Source organism: Hemibagrus wyckioides, linkage group LG01 (genome assembly GCF_019097595.1).
Source record: "Hemibagrus wyckioides isolate EC202008001 linkage group LG01, SWU_Hwy_1.0, whole genome shotgun sequence".
NCBI lineage: Eukaryota > Metazoa > Chordata > Actinopteri > Siluriformes > Bagridae > Hemibagrus > Hemibagrus wyckioides.
This window is the reverse complement of record NC_080710.1, coordinates 31,654,718-31,673,763: the sequence shown is the minus strand read 5'-3', so window position 1 is coordinate 31,673,763 and position 19,046 is coordinate 31,654,718. Positions and strand designations below refer to the sequence as shown.

General features: G+C 36.7%; 1 protein-coding gene across 6 annotated transcripts in view; it reads left to right on the top strand.

The window, feature by feature from the left end:
* Positions 1–18,365, top strand: part of ntng1a (netrin g1a) — a 203,321-nt gene extending 184,956 nt beyond the window's left edge. For 3 of the 6 annotated variants that reach the window (XM_058389803.1, XM_058388955.1, XM_058388138.1), the window contains one exon: positions 15,630–18,365. In XM_058389803.1, the coding sequence (XP_058245786.1) occupies positions 15,630–15,859 (230 nt within the window). In that variant the 3' untranslated portion in view covers positions 15,860–18,365. Of the gene's footprint in view, positions 1–1,352; positions 1,521–7,322; positions 7,458–15,629 lie in introns of all 6 variants that reach the window. The other 3 variants (XM_058387317.1, XM_058386585.1, XM_058385771.1) reach the window with 2 other exon arrangements.
* Positions 18,366–19,046: the final 681 nt, after the last annotated feature.

The window sequence follows — 19,046 nt, the reverse complement described above, 5'->3', positions numbered from 1 at the left end:
AAGGAAGGAAGGAAGGAAGGAAGGAAGGAAGGAAGGAAGAAAGAAAGAAAGAAAGAAAGAAAGAAAGAAAGAAAGAAAGAAAGAAAGAAAGAAAGAAAGAAAGAAAGAAAGAAAGAAAAATTTAACAGAGCATGAAAAAGAAAGAAATAATTAATTGAGAATAGACAATGAAATAAAATAAATGAAAGAATGAAAGAAAAAATGAAGGAAGGAAGGAAAAGCTGAAAGAGACAGAGAAAAAATAAAAAAGGGAAAAGAAAAGAAAAGACAGAACATGAAACTGAGACATAGAGAGAAAAGCAAGGAAAGTGAGAGAGAGAGACAAAAGAAATAGGAAAATGGTGGAGAGAAAAGGAGAAGGAAAAAACAGAAAGAAAGAAAGAAAGAAAGAAAGAAAGAAAGAAAGAAAGAAAGAAAAACAGGGTAGAAGGTAGGAGAAACACATATGTACATGATTGTAGAACCAAATAATGAAAGAGGACAAGAATAAAAAAGAAAAGGATGAAGAAAATAAAAATGAGAAAGAGAGAAAGAAGTAAATGATAATTTTGCAGAACTCATTCAGCCCTCAGCATTTTCCACAGACAGGAGCGTTTGTCTGGTATGAGACGCTCTTCGTGTTCAGTGCACGTGTTTTATTTATTTATTTACTGCATTAACCAGCTGTTTTCTGAAGAAGATCCTTCATTCCGATTAGAACACAGTAACTGATTATCATCACGTGTCTCTATCACGTGTAAACGTACATCTTTTATTTCCAGCAGATGTTTTTTTCACTCGTGTTAAAACAAACCCAGCTGGATGTAATTTTCAATCCTATGCAGTTGAAGATTGCATCAGTTTGTGGTTTTGTCTAACACTTCCTCCATTGTACTGTTTTCTTCATCATCATCATCATCATCATCAACATCATCATCCGGTAACGTGTGCTCGAAACTCAGCGCCTCGCTAACTCACTCACATGCGCTTTCTTTTAATTCTCGAAGCACCCCGACATCCTGCTTTCCTAACCGAGCATGCATACACACACACACACACACATACACGCACACGCACCCCACCCGCACACACACACGGTCATGATCCGAAGCACCTTGCTGACACATAAACACACATCATGACTCCTAAGGCAATCAACATCTGTCTTCCTAAACTTAGCAAACTTTCCCCATCACACACACACACACACACACATGGCGCTTAAACTAACACCATTGCTTTATCATGAGTCTTAAAGCGATCCGTCATCCTGCTTTTCCGAGCCAAGCATGAGCCGTTCCAACATATACACTACACACACACACACACAACTGGCTTACAGACCCGGTCCCATTTCTCTCCCTGTGTGCAAGACTGCGAGTGTTTCGGCCACTCGAACCGCTGCAGCTACATCGAGCTGTTAAACACGGTGATTTGTGTGAGCTGTAAGCACAACACTAGGGGGCAGCACTGTCAGCTCTGCAAGCTGGGCTTCTACCGCAATGCTTCGGCCGAGCTCGACGATGAGAATGTGTGTATAGGTCAGTGGGCCTTTCGCTCCATCTCATTATGTCATCTCACTCACACACACACACACAAACAGAGCTTAGCAACATGCTTAGCATCATGACCTCATCCCTTCAACCTGTCACTCATCACCTGGCTGTATATCCTGCCTCCTCATCCTCACCATCACTCGTGTGTATTTCTGTAGCTGTGTGACTGCGGGTGATGTACAAATTAACATGGCTTCAGTAGAGTGTGTGTGTGTGTGTGTGTGAAAGTAATAAAAGTATCAGTAATAATTAGAGTAATATTAAAAGGAACAATAGCAACAATAAAAGTATCTAATACTGACAGTATTAATAATATCAATAAGTAAAGGTAATAACAGTAACAGTAAGGGTAATAATAGTAACAGTGAGAGTAACAGGAAAAGTAATAACAGTAATAATGACAGCAGTAACAGTAGTAACAGGGAAAGAGTAACAGTAATGATAGTAACAGTAACAATAAGAGTAACAGTAATAACAGCAGTAGTAATGGCAGTGAGAGTAACACTAATAGTAACAGCAGTTACAGTTTCAGTAATGGTAGCAATAGGAGTAACATTCCTGCTTGTATTAGTAACAGTTAAGGTAGTAATAGTAGTACTAAAATAAGTACTATGAATAAAATATAAATAAAAACAGTAACAGTAGTAATAGTAAAGGTAGTAACAGTAGTAATAGTAAAGGCAGTAACAGTAACAGTAATAGTAAAGGTAGTAACAGTAACAGTAATAGTAAAGGTAGTAACAGTAACAGTAATAGTAAAGGTAGTAACAGTAGTAATAGTAAAGGCAGTAACAGTAACAGTAATAGTAAAGGTAGTAACAGTAACAGTAATAGTAAAGGTAGTAACAGTAATAGTAAAGGTAGTAACAGTAACAGTAATAGTAAAGGCAGTAACAGTAATAGTAAAGGCAGTAACAGTAATAGTAAAGGTAGTAACAGTAACAGTAGTAATAGTAAAGGTAGTAACAGTAACAGTAATAGTAAAGGTAGTAACAGTAACAGTAATAGTAAAGGTAGTAATAGTAACAGTAGTAATAGTAAAGGTAGTAACAGTAATAGTAAAGGTAGTAACAGTAATAGTAATAGTAAAGGTAGTAACAGTAATAGTAAAGGTAGTAACAGTAATAGTAATAGTAAAGGTAGTAACAGTAATAGTAAAGGTAGTAACAGTAATAGTAATAGTAAAGGTAGTAACAGTAATAGTAAAGGTAGTAACAGTAATAGTAATAGTAAAGGTAGTAACAGTAATAGTAAAGGTAGTAACAGTAACAGTAAAGGTAGTAACAGTAACAGTAATAGTAAAGGTAGTAATAGTAACAGTAATAGTAAAGGTAGTAACAGTAACAGTAGTAATAGTAAAGGTAGTAACAGTAATAGTAATAGTAAAGGTAGTAACAGTAATAGTAAAGGTAGTAACAGTAATAGTAATAGTAAAGGTAGTAACAGTAATAGTAAAGGTAGTAACAGTAACAGTAATAGTAAAGGTAGTAACAGTAACAGTAATAGTAAAGGTAGTAACAGTAATAGTAATAGTAAAGGTAGTAACAGTAATAGTAAAGGTAGTAACAGTAATAGTAATAGTAAAGGTAGTAACAGTAATAGTAAAGGTAGTAACAGTAATAGTAATAGTAAAGGTAGTAACAGTAATAGTAAAGGTAGTAACAGTAACAGTAATAGTAAAGGTAGTAACAGTAACAGTAATAGTAAAGGTAGTAACAGTAACAGTAATAGTAAAGGTAGTAACAGTAACAGTAATAGTAAAGGTAGTAACAGTAACAGTAATAGTAAAGGTAGTAACAGTAACAGTAATAGTAAAGGTAGTAACAGTAATAGTAATAGTAAAGGTAGTAACAGTAACAGTAATAGTAAAGGCAGTAACAGTAATAGTAAAGGCAGTAACAGTAATAGTAATAGTAAAGGGTAGTAACAGTAACAGTAATAGTAAAGGTAGTAACAGTAACAGTAATAGTAAAGGTAGTAACAGTAATAGTAATAGTAAAGGTAGTAACAGTAATAGTAAAGGCAGTAACAGTAATAGTAAAGGTAGTAACAGTAATAGTAATAGTAAAGGTAGTAACAGTAACAGTAATAGTAAAGGTAGTAACAGTAACAGTAATAGTAAAGGTAGTAACAGTAATAGTAATAGTAAAGGTAGTAACAGTAATAGTAAAGGCAGTAACAGTAATAGTAAAGGTAGTAACAGTAATAGTAATAGTAAAGGTAGTAACAGTAACAGTAATAGTAAAGGTAGTAACAGTAACAGTAATAGTAAAGGTAGTAACAGTAATAGTAAAGGTAGTAACAGTAATAGTAATAGTAAAGGTAGTAACAGTAATAGTAATAGTAAAGGTAGTAACAGTAACAGTAATAGTAAAGGTAGTAACAGTAACAGTAATAGTAAAGGTAGTAACAGTAATAGTAAAGGTAGTAACAGTAATAGTAATAGTAAAGGTAGTAACAGTAACAGTAATAGTAAAGGTAGTAATAGTAACAGTAATAGTAAAGGTAGTAACAGTAATAGTAAAGGTAGTAACAGTAACAGTAATAGTAAAGGTAGTAACAGTAATAGTAAAGGTAGTAACAGTAATAGTAAAGGTAGTAACAGTAACAGTAATAGTAAAGGTAGTAATAGTAACAGTAGTAATAGTAAAGGTAGTAACAGTAATAGTAAAGGTAGTAACAGTAATAGTAATAGTAAAGGTAGTAACAGTAATAGTAAAGGTAGTAACAGTAATAGTAATAGTAAAGGTAGTAACAGTAATAGTAAAGGTAGTAACAGTAATAGTAATAGTAAAGGTAGTAACAGTAATAGTAAAGGTAGTAACAGTAATAGTAATAGTAAAGGTAGTAACAGTAATAGTAAAGGTAGTAACAGTAACAGTAAAGGTAGTAACAGTAACAGTAATAGTAAAGGTAGTAATAGTAACAGTAATAGTAAAGGTAGTAACAGTAACAGTAATAGTAAAGGTAGTAACAGTAACAGTAATAGTAAAGGTAGTAACAGTAATAGTAAAGGTAGTAACAGTAATAGTAATAGTAAAGGTAGTAACAGTAATAGTAAAGGTAGTAACAGTAATAGTAATAGTAAAGGTAGTAACAGTAATAGTAAAGGTAGTAACAGTAATAGTAATAGTAAAGGTAGTAACAGTAATAGTAAAGGTAGTAACAGTAACAGTAAAGGTAGTAACAGTAGTAATAGTAAAGGCAGTAACAGTAACAGTAATAGTAAAGGTAGTAACAGTAACAGTAATAGTAAAGGTAGTAACAGTAACAGTAATAGTAAAGGTAGTAACAGTAGTAATAGTAAAGGCAGTAACAGTAACAGTAATAGTAAAGGTAGTAACAGTAACAGTAATAGTAAAGGTAGTAACAGTAATAGTAAAGGTAGTAACAGTAACAGTAATAGTAAAGGCAGTAACAGTAATAGTAAAGGCAGTAACAGTAATAGTAAAGGTAGTAACAGTAACAGTAGTAATAGTAAAGGTAGTAACAGTAACAGTAATAGTAAAGGTAGTAACAGTAACAGTAATAGTAAAGGTAGTAATAGTAACAGTAGTAATAGTAAAGGTAGTAACAGTAATAGTAAAGGTAGTAACAGTAATAGTAATAGTAAAGGTAGTAACAGTAATAGTAAAGGTAGTAACAGTAATAGTAATAGTAAAGGTAGTAACAGTAATAGTAAAGGTAGTAACAGTAATAGTAATAGTAAAGGTAGTAACAGTAATAGTAAAGGTAGTAACAGTAATAGTAATAGTAAAGGTAGTAACAGTAATAGTAAAGGTAGTAACAGTAACAGTAAAGGTAGTAACAGTAACAGTAATAGTAAAGGTAGTAATAGTAACAGTAATAGTAAAGGTAGTAACAGTAACAGTAGTAATAGTAAAGGTAGTAACAGTAATAGTAATAGTAAAGGTAGTAACAGTAATAGTAAAGGTAGTAACAGTAATAGTAATAGTAAAGGTAGTAACAGTAATAGTAAAGGTAGTAACAGTAACAGTAATAGTAAAGGTAGTAACAGTAACAGTAATAGTAAAGGTAGTAACAGTAACAGTAATAGTAAAGGTAGTAACAGTAACAGTAATAGTAAAGGTAGTAACAGTAATAGTAAAGGTAGTAACAGTAATAGTAATAGTAAAGGTAGTAACAGTAATAGTAAAGGTAGTAACAGTAATAGTAATAGTAAAGGTAGTAACAGTAATAGTAAAGGTAGTAACAGTAATAGTAATAGTAAAGGTAGTAACAGTAACAGTAATAGTAAAGGTAGTAACAGTAATAGTAATAGTAAAGGTAGTAACAGTAATAGTAAAGGTAGTAACAGTAATAGTAAAGGTAGTAACAGTAATAGTAATAGTAAAGGTAGTAACAGTAACAGTAATAGTAAAGGTAGTAACAGTAACAGTAATAGTAAAGGTAGTAACAGTAATAGTAATAGTAAAGGTAGTAACAGTAACAGTAATAGTAAAGGCAGTAACAGTAATAGTAAAGGTAGTAACAGTAATAGTAATAGTAAAGGTAGTAACAGTAACAGTAATAGTAAAGGTAGTAACAGTAACAGTAATAGTAAAGGTAGTAACAGTAATAGTAATAGTAAAGGTAGTAACAGTAATAGTAAAGGCAGTAACAGTAATAGTAAAGGTAGTAACAGTAATAGTAATAGTAAAGGTAGTAACAGTAACAGTAATAGTAAAGGTAGTAACAGTAACAGTAATAGTAAAGGTAGTAACAGTAATAGTAATAGTAAAGGTAGTAACAGTAATAGTAAAGGCAGTAACAGTAATAGTAAAGGTAGTAACAGTAATAGTAATAGTAAAGGTAGTAACAGTAACAGTAATAGTAAAGGTAGTAACAGTAACAGTAATAGTAAAGGTAGTAACAGTAATAGTAAAGGTAGTAACAGTAATAGTAATAGTAAAGGTAGTAACAGTAATAGTAATAGTAAAGGTAGTAACAGTAACAGTAATAGTAAAGGTAGTAACAGTAACAGTAATAGTAAAGGTAGTAACAGTAATAGTAAAGGTAGTAACAGTAATAGTAATAGTAAAGGTAGTAACAGTAACAGTAATAGTAAAGGTAGTAATAGTAACAGTAATAGTAAAGGTAGTAACAGTAATAGTAAAGGTAGTAACAGTAACAGTAATAGTAAAGGTAGTAACAGTAATAGTAAAGGTAGTAACAGTAATAGTAAAGGTAGTAACAGTGAGAGTGACAGTAATATCTTTTCCATATTAATGAAGAGTGAGATAAATCCACTTCTCTTGGGTCTTATAGAATATTAAATCTTTTTATTTCATCAGTTATAAAAAGAGCTAAGAAGGAAACTCTAACTACAACACACTTTTCTTTCTTTCTTTCTTTCTTTCTTTCTTTCTTTCTTTCTTTCTTTCTTTCTTTCTTTCTTACTTAAATTTTGTTCTTTCTTTCTTTCTTTCTTTCTTTCTTTCTTTCTTTCTTTCTTTCTTTCTTACATTTTGTTCTTTCTTTCTTTCTTTCTTTCTTTCACAGACTGTTGGACCAGACTGTTTATATTGTGTATAGTGTGTGTGTGTCTACAGTGTGTGTCTACAGTGTGTGTGTGTGTGTGCAGTGTGCAGTTTTCTCCTTCCTCCATCCATCTCTCAGCTCATCTCAGTCACACAGTAGCGCTGCAGCAGAGCTTGGCTGTAATAATAGCGGATCAGAGCGACACTCAGGGCTGAAGGTCATGAGTTCATGAGCCGAGGTGATGTGATGATGCGATGCAGAGCATCTGTGCTGTGTGTGTGTGTGTGTGTGTGTGTGTCTCTGCAGACTGTAATTGTAATCCGTTGGGCTCAGAGAGTGACCGGTGTAATGGCACAGGGTTCTGTAAGTGTAAGAGCGGAGCCACAGGCAGTAAGTGTCACCAGTGTCTCCCCGGATATTTATGGGACAATGGCTGCAAATGTAAGTAGTACAGCACACCAAACTGTCTCACTCTCTCCCTGTCTCACTCTCTCCCTGTCGCAATCTCTGCCTTACTCTCTCCTCTCTCCCTGTCTCTCTCTCTCTTTGTCTCTTTTTCTCTGTATTACTCTTCCTGTCGCACTCTCTCTCTGCCTTACTCTCTCCACTCTTTTTGTCTCTTTTTCTCTATTTCTTACTCTTCCTGTCTCACTCTCTCTCTCTCTCTCTCTCTCTCTCTCTCTCTTTCCTCTATTTCTTACTCTCATACTCTCTTCCTGTCTCTCTCTCTCTCTCTCTGCCTCTCTCACTCTCTCTCTCTCTCTCTCTCTCTGCCTCTCTCTCTCTCTCTCTCTTTCCTCTATTTCTTACTCTCTACCTGTCTCACTCTCTTTGTCTCTTTTTCTTGATGTCTTACTCTTCCTGTCTCACTCTCTCTCTCTCTCTCTCTCTCTCTCTCTCTGCCATACTCTCTCCCAGTCTCACTTTTTCTTTGCCTTATTTTCTTTCTGTTATTCTCTCTCTCTCTCTCTCTCTCTCTCTCTCTCATCTAACCCTCTCTAACTAATTCTGTCTTACTCTCTCCCTGTCTCACTCTCTTTGTCTTTTTCTCTCTCTTTCCTCACTCTCTCTATCGCTATTTACTTTCTTTGATGTATTTTTATGTCTATATCGTTCTTTACTGCTTTTCTTTCCTCCATTTCAGCATCTCTTACCTTTACTCCTTTCCTTTTCTTTTCTTTCTATCTTTGTCACTTTTTTATTTTTCATTTTCATATTTTCACATTTTCTCACTCCCTCCGTTCTTTCTCTTTCTCTTTACCTTTCACTATTAATTATTTCCTTCCCTATTTTTGTCATATAATGGGTTATATTGTATTCTTTGTCTTCTTCTTCTTCTTCTTTTTCCTCTCTCTCTCTCTCTCTCTCTCCTTTTTCCTGACTTTTCTTCTTTGTCAATTTTAATTTCTTACGTTTTTTCTCTTTCTCCATTTATCCGTTCTTTTCTTTTCCATCTGTCTGTTTTTTTCTTTTTTTTCTTACTTACTCCCTTTCTTTTCTTCCTCTTTTTCGTTCTTTACCCATTTCTTTATTCCCTTTCTTTTTTCTTCAAGTTCTCTATTTCTATTTGCCTGCTGCTCTTTTTTCATTATTTGTTCCCTCTGTTTTTCCCTCGCTCTCTTCACCTCTCTCCCTTTTTCATTCATTTTATTTCTCCTTGCTTTGTCCCCTGCTCCTGTCCTTCTTCTTCACTTCTACCTGTTTATTTCTTGCTTTAGTACCTTCTGCTTTTCTTTCCTCTATTTCCTCTCTCTTTCTCTTCCTTCCTTCCTTCCTTCCTTCCTTCTCTCTTGCCATTCTTACCTCACTGAGGCAATGAAGCAAATGATGAAGTTATAGAGTCTCCTTCTGATCAGAAGCCCAAAGATTTCTGCTCCTTCATTCATTTGTTTCCTTCTTTCCCTTTATTTTGTTCTTTCTTTCTTACTTCCTTGTTTCTACCTTCTTATCTCTTTCACAATGTTTCCTTCCTTCCTTCCTTCCTTCCTTCCTTCCTACCTTCTTTACTTCTTCTTCCTTCCTTTTATTCTATTCTTTCTTTCTTCCCTCCATGTTTCCCTTCATCACTCACTCCCTTCATTCCTTATCTAACAACCTTTTGATCTTTATCTCACTGTTTCCTTCCTTCCTTCCTTCCTTCCTTCCTTCCTTCCTACCTTCTTTACTTCTTCTTCCTTCCTTTTATTCTATTCTTTCTTTCTTCCCTCCATGTTTCCCTTCATCACTCACTCCCTTCATTCCTTATCTAACAACCTTTTGATCTTTATCCCACTGTTTCCTTCCTTCCTTCCTTCCACCTCTACTTCCCCTTCCTTGCTTTAATTCTAATTCTCCTTTTTTTCCTTCCTTTCGTGTATTCTTTCTTTACTCACGTCCTTCTTTCCTTGACTGACAGCCTTCTGATCTTTATTCCAATGTTTCCTTCCTTCCTTCCTTCCTTCCTTCCTTCCCCTCTTTTTCATTCACACCTCTTTTTCTCCTCCCATCAATCTCCCCTTCTTTGTTCCCATCTTGTTTGTTTCCTCCGCTCTTTTATCTGATAATCTCTCTCATGCTGTTTCTCCTCTCCTTAGCTCCTTAGCCATATCTCTCTATCTCCATCCCTGAATATATTCCTCCTGCTCTCTCTCTCTCTCTCTCTCTCTCTCTCTCTCTTGTTGGTGCATGTTGTTTGGCCCGGTGACGGCGTGAGCGTCTCTTCACCGCCAGCTCCAGATGGAGTGATGATCTGCTGTGACCTTTCATTCGAGCACAAACTCCCAATCCAGAGCAAATTAAACCTCACACTCGTGTTCCAATGCAGCCACACACACACACACACACACACACACACACCACACACACACACACACACACACACACCACACATACATACACACACACACACACCTGAGCCAGCTAATCATTCTCCTGCAGGCACTGATTACACGTCTCTGTGTTTGGAGCGCAGTATGAGAACCTCCTGGTGGTCCTGCTTCTTTAATGAGCTGCACACACTCTCTTTTCTGGTTTTGTCACTGAGGAATGCAGCAGCGAGTGTGTGTGTGTGTGTGTGTGTGTGTAGAGTTTAGAATTTGGGAAAACAGGAAAAAGCCTGGTTTTGTGTATCAAAGCAGTCAGAAGTGAACAGCTGAGCTAATATTTATCATAAGCTACATGTGAGGAAGCCTGTGCTAACAATTAGCTTGGCTGCTCTGCACCACACACACACACACACACAGACAGAGTGTGTGTTCAGAATCTTGATTCACAGGAATGAGTCCTGTTGAGGATAGAATCTTGGAAGAAATCATTTTGTGTGTGTGTGTGTGTGTGTGTGTGTGTGGTGCAGAGGTGAACATGACTGGCAGGATTACACTGCTGCACACATGCACACCGAGTCATGCACAGGCACGCTCACAATCTTACACAACCTCATATGAAAGTACACACACACACACACACACACACACAATAACACATATATAATGGTGTTAGACCTTCAGGCCCGGTGGGGAATAGAGAAGAGAGACTTATAAAGAAGAGATATAGGAAGGACACACACACACACACACACAGCTATTTTTTGACCTCCTCTTTCTGAAAAAAATCTCGTCCACACAAAGAGCATTTTTCAAAAATATCTCCGTCTAGACGGACGAGGAAAAAAAAAGATTTGGAAGTGATCACATAACCAGCGAGAGAGCGTCATGAAGCGTTCCATCATCAAACACCTCAGGAACAACCATCAAACAAACAAACATGAGGACTACTGTGTGTGTGTGTGTGTGTGTGTGTGTGTGTGTGTGTGTGTGTGAAGACAGTTTAACATTTTCACTGTATGATAATCTAATCTAAAAATATCACAGAATATCGTACATAATCATGGATAAGTGATTCTTTTATAGTTTGATAACAGTATTTACTTGAGAGAGAGAGAGAGAGAGAGAGAGAGAGAGAGAGAGAGAGAGAGAGAGACTTTGAATTTGATCAGTTGTCTTGTCTCAGTTTGTTGAGAAGAAGAAGGTGATGAAGAAGAAAAAGATGAAGAAGAAGTGAAGGGAAATCAGGGATAAAAAGAAGGAGAAGAGAGAAAAGAGGGATGAAAAGAAGAAGAAGAAGAAAAAGGAGAAGAAGAAGATTATATAAAATAATTCCTTTTCTGAGTTTACTCACAAGCTGAACAACAAAATAATGTTTTTTTTTTTGTAAATTTTGTAAATCAGTGAATAAAACTGATTGTTTTATCGTGTTTTATTGTGGTCAGTTCGTCGTGGTCAGTTCATCGTGGTCAGTTTGTCGTGATCAGTTCATCGTGGTCTGTTTGTCGTGATCAGTTCATCGTGATTAGTTCATCATGATCAGTTCATCGTGATCAGTTCATCGTGATCAGTTCATCGTGGTCAGTTCGTCGTGGTCAGTTCATCGTGGTCAGTTTGTCGTGATCAGTTCATCGTGGTCAGTTTGTCGTGGTCAGTTCATCGTGATCAGTTCATCGTGATCAGTTCATCGTGGTCAGTTCATCGTGATCAGTTCATCGTGGTCAGTTTGTCGTGGTCAGTTCATCGTGATCAGTTCATCGTGGTCAGTTTGTCGTGATCAGTTCATCGTGGTCAGTTTGTCGTGATCAGTTCATCGTGATCAGTTCATCGTGATCAGTTCATCGTGATCAGTTCGTCGTGATCAGTTCATCGTGGTCAGTTCATCGTGATCAGTTCGTCCTGATCAGTTCATTGTGGTCAGTTCATCGTGATCAGTTTGTCGTGATCAGTTCATCGTGGTCTGTTTGTCGTGATCAGTTCATCGTGATTAGTTCATCATGATCAGTTCATCGTGATCAGTTCATCGTGATCAGTTCATCGTGGTCAGTTCGTCGTGGTCAGTTCATCGTGGTCAGTTTGTCGTGATCAGTTCATCGTGGTCAGTTTGTCGTGGTCAGTTCATCGTGATCAGTTCATCGTGATCAGTTCATCGTGGTCAGTTCATCGTGATCAGTTCATCGTGGTCAGTTTGTCGTGGTCAGTTCATCGTGATCAGTTCATCGTGGTCAGTTTGTCGTGATCAGTTCATCGTGGTCAGTTCGTCGTGATCAGTTCATCGTGATCAGTTCATCGTGATCAGTTCATCGTGATCAGTTCGTCGTGATCAGTTCATCGTGGTCAGTTCATCGTGATCAGTTCGTCCTGATCAGTTCATTGTGGTCAGTTCATCGTGATCAGTTCATCGTGGTCAGTTCATCGTGGTCAGTTCATCGTGGTCCTCAGCCACACGTCTGTGTTTTCTCCATCTGTATGCAAACTGAAGTAGGCAATTAAAAACTCCAATCTCTTCAAACAGCAGGCGTTGTGTGCGCGGTGTTCACCTAGCCTAGCGCCGCCCTGGGTAAATATTATACCCTCATATCAAAAGTAAACCTAATAAAGCGCTCCATTTCCTCAGCACTCGCGCCGTGTTTACACGGACCCTCAAACGTGACGGAGCGGAACGGAGGGGCGGAGCCACCGCGTCCATCTGCACCCGCGGCCCAGGCTTCTTAAAGGACGTCAGGAGCGTTTTATTGAAAACGGACGGCGGTGTTTATTAGCTGGAACGAGCGCATGGCATTTAGAGGTTATAGTGTTTATGGCTGCGGGAACTCAAGCACGGCTTTATGGGCTTTACTTTTCCTTTTTTTTTTAGAGAATAGGGAAGTATGTTAGCTTCAATCACGCTCATAAATCATAGCAAAGGAGCGCGGGAAAAATTGCAGCTTTTCCTCAGGCATTGGGGAGGAGAGAGAGAGGGAGAGTAAGAGAGAGATGGAGAGAGAGAAATAGAGAGGGAGAGAGAGAGAAAAGGGAGAGAGAAAGAGAAATGGGGGGGAGTGAGAAATGGAGAGAGAGAAGAGAGAAGGAGAGAGAGAAACAGAGTGATAGAGAGAAAAAAGAGTGCGAAATAGACAGAGAGAGAGAGAGAGAGAGAGAGAGAGAGAGGGGAGGAAGGAAGGAACATTAAAGACTAACCCAGGAAGAACTCTTTACTCTTTTAAGCCAGAAGAAGAAACGGGGACTTCTATCGATCCGCTCTGTTTCTTCCTTTCAGAAGAATTCCTGCTCTCCAGTTCTCTGCAGATCTTCACTCCTTTCATTAAAGTTTTGCCTTCACTGATCTGCCTGCGACACTTCACTAATAGGTCTTATTGATGTTTGGGTTGGAAGCGCTCGATAAACGTCTCCTGCTCTATTTTCACCCTGCGCTTCACCCGCAGCCACTTAACGGATAAACAGGAGGCGCTGAACGTAGCCGGTTCATCAGGAAACCTTAAACTCATCCATCACCACTGCCTTTTTATCAGCGGCTACAACAAACGCTAGGCTTTAAAGAGCGGCTAGATCAGATCAGCGTTCAAGGTCAGGAGCCGATGTCTTAATTAATAAAACCTGCTAATTATATCGCTGTGTCCTTAAGCTAAAACATGTCCGTTTCATTAAAATCACTCACACATCACACGCTAACGAGCTTCTCTAATTACTATAAGGCTAGGCTGGTCTACCAGTGTGTGTGTGTGTGTGTGTGTGTGTGTGAGATGGTAAATATTTCCATCTTACCTATATTACGTGTATTAGACTCTCAGATCTTCTCTCAACCAATCACAGAGCTCTCATTTGCGTATTGAACAGCACAATTCACAACCTGTGTAGAATTTAAAAATAAATAAATATATCATTGAAATGGATTATTTTAGCAAAAATATTTCAAGCAACATTGATTTCATTCATTTACGCCATGATTTAAGTTCTGTGTTATTTATTTATTGTTATAGTCAACAAATATTCATTATAATTAATTAATTATAGTTAAATAAAAATAAATAAAAATAATTAAACTTGAAATATATTATTTCAGTATATATGTAATAAAAGTAATGATATATAAAGTCTTTACATTTTTTATAAGTGTAAGTTTTTTTTGGTAGCTTCAATTGTTAAAAGTTTATTCAAAATTATTTATAATTTATAATTTTTTATTATAAGCATTGCTTTTTATTTTTTTTAATTATAATTTATGCTATAACTTATTAAGGGCTTAAGAAATTTATGAATTAAAAAAAATCTGATTTAGGCCACACCCACTTCAGGTTTAAAAATATATGAAGCACTAGTCAGATGCAGACAGTGATAAGCATCAGTGTGAGCTAAATATTTCAAATAAATTTAAATATTTTAATTAATCCAATTAACCAAATACAAGAAGATTAATCCTTAGACATATTTTATTTTATATTTTATTTTATCGGCTTTAGTTCTTATTTTATTGACAGATTTTATTGCTTTATTCTAGGAATTCATTCTTAAAATCACCAAGACAATCGGCTGACAGAAGAAGAAGCTTTAAATCTTAAAATATGAAGGTTTAATTATTTTATATTGGGTTAATATTTAATACATAATTTTAGGTATTAATTAGTTCTAGGTATTAGGAAATGGTAGATAAATTCAATTTTCTTTCACCAGTTTGATCATGTGACCCAATGTGATGGTGAGTGAGTGTGAAGTTTGAGGATGACCCTTTCCTGTTCCAACATGACTGCACACCAGTGCACAAAGCAAGGTCCATAAAGACATGGATGAGTGAGTTTGGTGTGGAGGAACTTGACTGGCCTGCACAGAGTCCTGACCTCAACCCCATAGAACACCTTTGGGATGAATTAGAGTGGAGACTGCACATGAATGTAATATGGAGTTGTCCCGCCCTTTACAGCTATAACAGCTTCAACTCTTCTGGGAAGGCTTTTCACAAGGTTTAGGAGTGTGTTTATGGACATTTTTGACCATACCTCTAGAAGCACATTTGTGAGGTCAGGCACTGATGTTGGATGAGAAGGTCTGGCTCACAGTCTCCACTCTAATTCATCCCAAAGGTGTTCTATGGGTTGAGGTCAGGACTCTGTGCAGGTCAGTCAAGTTCCTCCACACCAAACTCACTCATCCATGTCTTTATGAACCTTGCTTTGGTCACTGGTGTGCAGTCATGTTGGAACAGGAAGGGGTCATCCCCAAACTGTTCCCACAAAGAGCATGAAATTGTCCAAAATGTCTTGGTATGAAGCTGAAGCATTAAGAGTTCCTTTCACTGGAACTAAGGGGCCGAGCCCAACCCCTGAAGAACAACACCTGAACTCAATGATTTGGAGGGGTGTCCCAATACTTTTGGTGCTGTAGTGTATTTTTAATAATATATTTATTTTATTAGTCTAAGGTCTTAGTATAGTTATAAGTGTAAGATTTTTTTGTTTTCCTTGAACAGGAAGTGTATATCTGAGATCTGTGGTGTTTTGAAGGAGGGTTTATTCCTCTGGTGAAATGGAAGGAAAGCCTCTCAGAGACAGCTGAAGGAGAGTGTTAAGAGATTTATGGGCTGTGTTGGGCAGATTGATCTTATTTGATTCTTTATTTTTGTCCTTTCTGTGATTTCTGTTTCTTTAAACTGATTTGTTTCTCTTTTCTCTTTTCCCTCACACACTCTGTTGATGTTTTTATTGAGCGCTTCCTTCCTGCGAGTGCTTCCTCGGACCTCTCTCTCTCTCTCTCTCTCTCTCTCTCTCTCCCTCTCTCTCTCTCTCTGACGTTTCTGCTTCCTTTCTGTCTCTCGCAGCCCGAGTGTGTGATGATGAGCTGCTCCGCTGCCAGAACGGCGGGGTGTGTGTGAACAACGTGAGGTGTCAGTGTGCTCCGGGATACTCGGGTTTGCTGTGTGAGAAGTTTCGCTCCGACGGCGAAGCAGGATACGGCTCGTCCGATTCGGATCGGACCTCCGAGCCGTCCTCCGTCATCATCCTGATGCTGCTGATGCTGCTGCGCTCTACCTGGGCTTTAACCCTCTGAGAAAGAAACACACACACAAACAATACACTACACTACACACACACACACACAATGCACAATACATACACAAAGCTACACATGGTCAGAAATCTGAGCAAATTTGAAAGGACATGAAATAAATATATAAATATATATATGTATACAAAATTGAAAAATATTACAAATCTATTAAAAAAAGAAAAGAATCACAAGATGTTATTTAGAGAATTTATCCAAGCATTGCTTCATAAAAGCGTCGGCGTGAAGGAGTATGGTGGACTAAGCCATAGCAGAAACTCAAAGTCACCCCTCTTCCTCTTCCTCCTCCTCCTCCTTCTCTTCGTCCTCGTCCTCCAGCCTACACCCTTTCCACCAAGAGCAAACAGGAAGTGCATCTTGCTACTTCCTCTTTATCGCCACGGTAACTTGGGATCAAGATGGCGAAGGCCTGCAACTTTGGACTGCTTTTTGGCTTTCCTCACATGGAGAATGTGTCCAGGTCACATGGACTATTTACAAAATTGTAAAGAGAAAAAAAAAGAAAAAAGGTAAAAAAAAAACAAAAAAAAGAAAGAAAATCAAACGAAAATAAGTAAATAAATAAATAAATAAAGACTCATGAGAAGAAAAATCATAAACATTCTTTGCTGTCAGTGCGTTGTGGAGATCAGACTGAGCTGCGTTTCAAAAGGAAGTCCATCAACGTTCCACTTGTATTTGGTGAAAAAGCCTCAACCATCACCCCCCCCCTTTTTTTTCTCCTTTGTTTGTTTTTTCTTTTCTTATCATTTTACTGTCCGATGTCCGGGTCAGTGCGGCACTTGTGTATTAGCTGTCCACAAATAAACCCATTAAGAAGAGCTTAAAAAAAAAATAAAAAATCATCAGCGTATTTAATTTTTGTATTTAACAAAGATTTATTTTCTTTACGATAAATAGTACAGAATTTTTTGTATTATTATTATTATTATTATTATTATTAGGACTCATATTACTGATAAACTGTGTTTAAGAGCGATGTGTTTGTTAAATATTTAATGTTTAACAAGAAAAATGGAAAGATGGAGGATTAATTTTAGTTTTTAGGGGGCCAAGCACCGAGAGCTGGGAAATTATTATTTTTTTGATCTCAATCATGACAATTGAATGTAAAACTGACAGAACGACGTGTGTTGATGTTGATGCTAATGTTCATGCTAACGTCGAGGATGTAAAATAATCAGCGATGAAGTGACTTACTTCCGTATATCTTTCGTCCCGTTAAAAAATAAACATATTTCTGTAAAATTCTCGTTCTCGCTGCTCGCAAAACCTCGTCTGAAATCCACCGATAAGATGATGCCAAACTCTCTGGAACTGCTCCAGATGCTTTAGCGTTGACGGAGAAACGTAAGCGCCGCATGCTAACAATCAAAACAGACTCAGATCATTAACCTAAGCTCATTAGCTGGTGTTCATTTTCCACATGAGCTGATTTCTGGCGGACGGAATGATGTTAACATACCATGGATTTCTTATGCTATCGATCTAGGTCTTCGCTAGCTCTAAACCACAACAGAATATTGAAATTTTTAGTCATACATAGTTTTGCAACCTAAGATAAAGAATTATTTAATACAAAGCAAAGAAAAAAAATCCTAAAATAAAGAGGTTTTCTATGATAACTAGCAATAAATACTGTTTTTTTCATTCAATGTTAAAGAATCGTGCTTGCTTGTACGCCCTAAACACCAAGAGAAGGCTCCGGAGTCTTTCTAGAAAGTTTTTTCTAGCCAGAAAACGTCTTCGGTTGTATTTATTTTTCTGTGATACTCATGAAAACATCATTTTTCTATTCGTTATTATGCTGGAGAAGTGTTTCATTCCGGCCGTATTTTAAATTCGCTTCATTTTAATCCCGTGAGATTTGACTCAGTCGTACTCAGAGTCGTGTCGAATACGGATCTGAATTTTTTAGAAGTAAAATAAGTTTTGTGCATTAGAGTCTGAAAAGTTGTTTAAAAAATTTTTTGCAGACCTGCTGGTGCAATCTGCTCCTGAAAATGATATCAAATTAGACTTAATATTATGGGACGTGTTCCAATAGTCAGAACACCTGCACAGGTAATTTATCATGAGGATGTTTTCTCTCCTCATGTCATCAAACTGTACATAAATTCCTGTTTAGGTAGCACTATGAATAATTAACCGTGCCCCCCCCCCACACACACACAAATAGAACAAGACCATCTGCTATATCTTTAAAATAAAACGCAGAAAAAGTCCTGATCCGGTGCTTGGCCCCCGCAACTCGCTGCTTACAGCTCTATATCTAGATAGATAAATAACATGCAGATTTTGTTTTTTTTCCATTTCTTTTTGAAATTATGCAGTTTTTTAAGTAGCGGCTGCGTGCTAGCGTCAAAGAATCTTGGTTTACATGAAATGAGGCTGAAGTGTAATGACAAAAAAAACCCCACCAAAGGACATTCTCAATGTTTTCTTGTTGCTTTAAACACTGAAGAATTTAAGTGAATAAAAGTTTAAAAAGGCCTTTTAGAGGTGCTGCTGTGTTCCCCGTGTCCTTTATTTCACCACCTTAACGAGCCTGCTATAGAAAAGTCATTATTTACACTACAAGCGCATGCATATAAATTGCGTAATTGCCACAATGTACCGTGGATCTTCAATAACTATTTATCTCCAGCGCAGAACCGATTTGTTCCAGCGCAGTGCATTGTGGGAAAGAAAGAATTAAATATTAACAGGTCTCGCCGTCCCGCTGGGTCACGGAGTCGATTTGTGTCAGACGGGAGGAAGGAAGGAAAAAAAGCAAAGTCAATCGATGTGAATTTTTCAAAAGTTTCAATCTGCACAAAGTTTGTTTTTCTGCGTAATGAAAATTCAACAGAAGCGTCAGAAATCTTTTAGATGAACTCCTGGATATTCAGAAGGTCCTGAAGCTGAAGATATAAAGGCTGGAGATAAATGGAAAACGTTTAAACTGTTGATACGTGGTACAATATGTATCACTGTTTCTATGTATAATTTCCAGCAAAAAAACCTGTTATTTTATTTAATGTCTATAAAGTGATGATTATTATTTAACAATTAAATACATTTAAAATTACAGGATTTTTTTAATAGAAAATTGGAACATTTTTTAAAAAAAATATTCAAAGAATTTATTAAGCTCTAATCAGCTGTTTTTCTAATTAAATAAATAAAT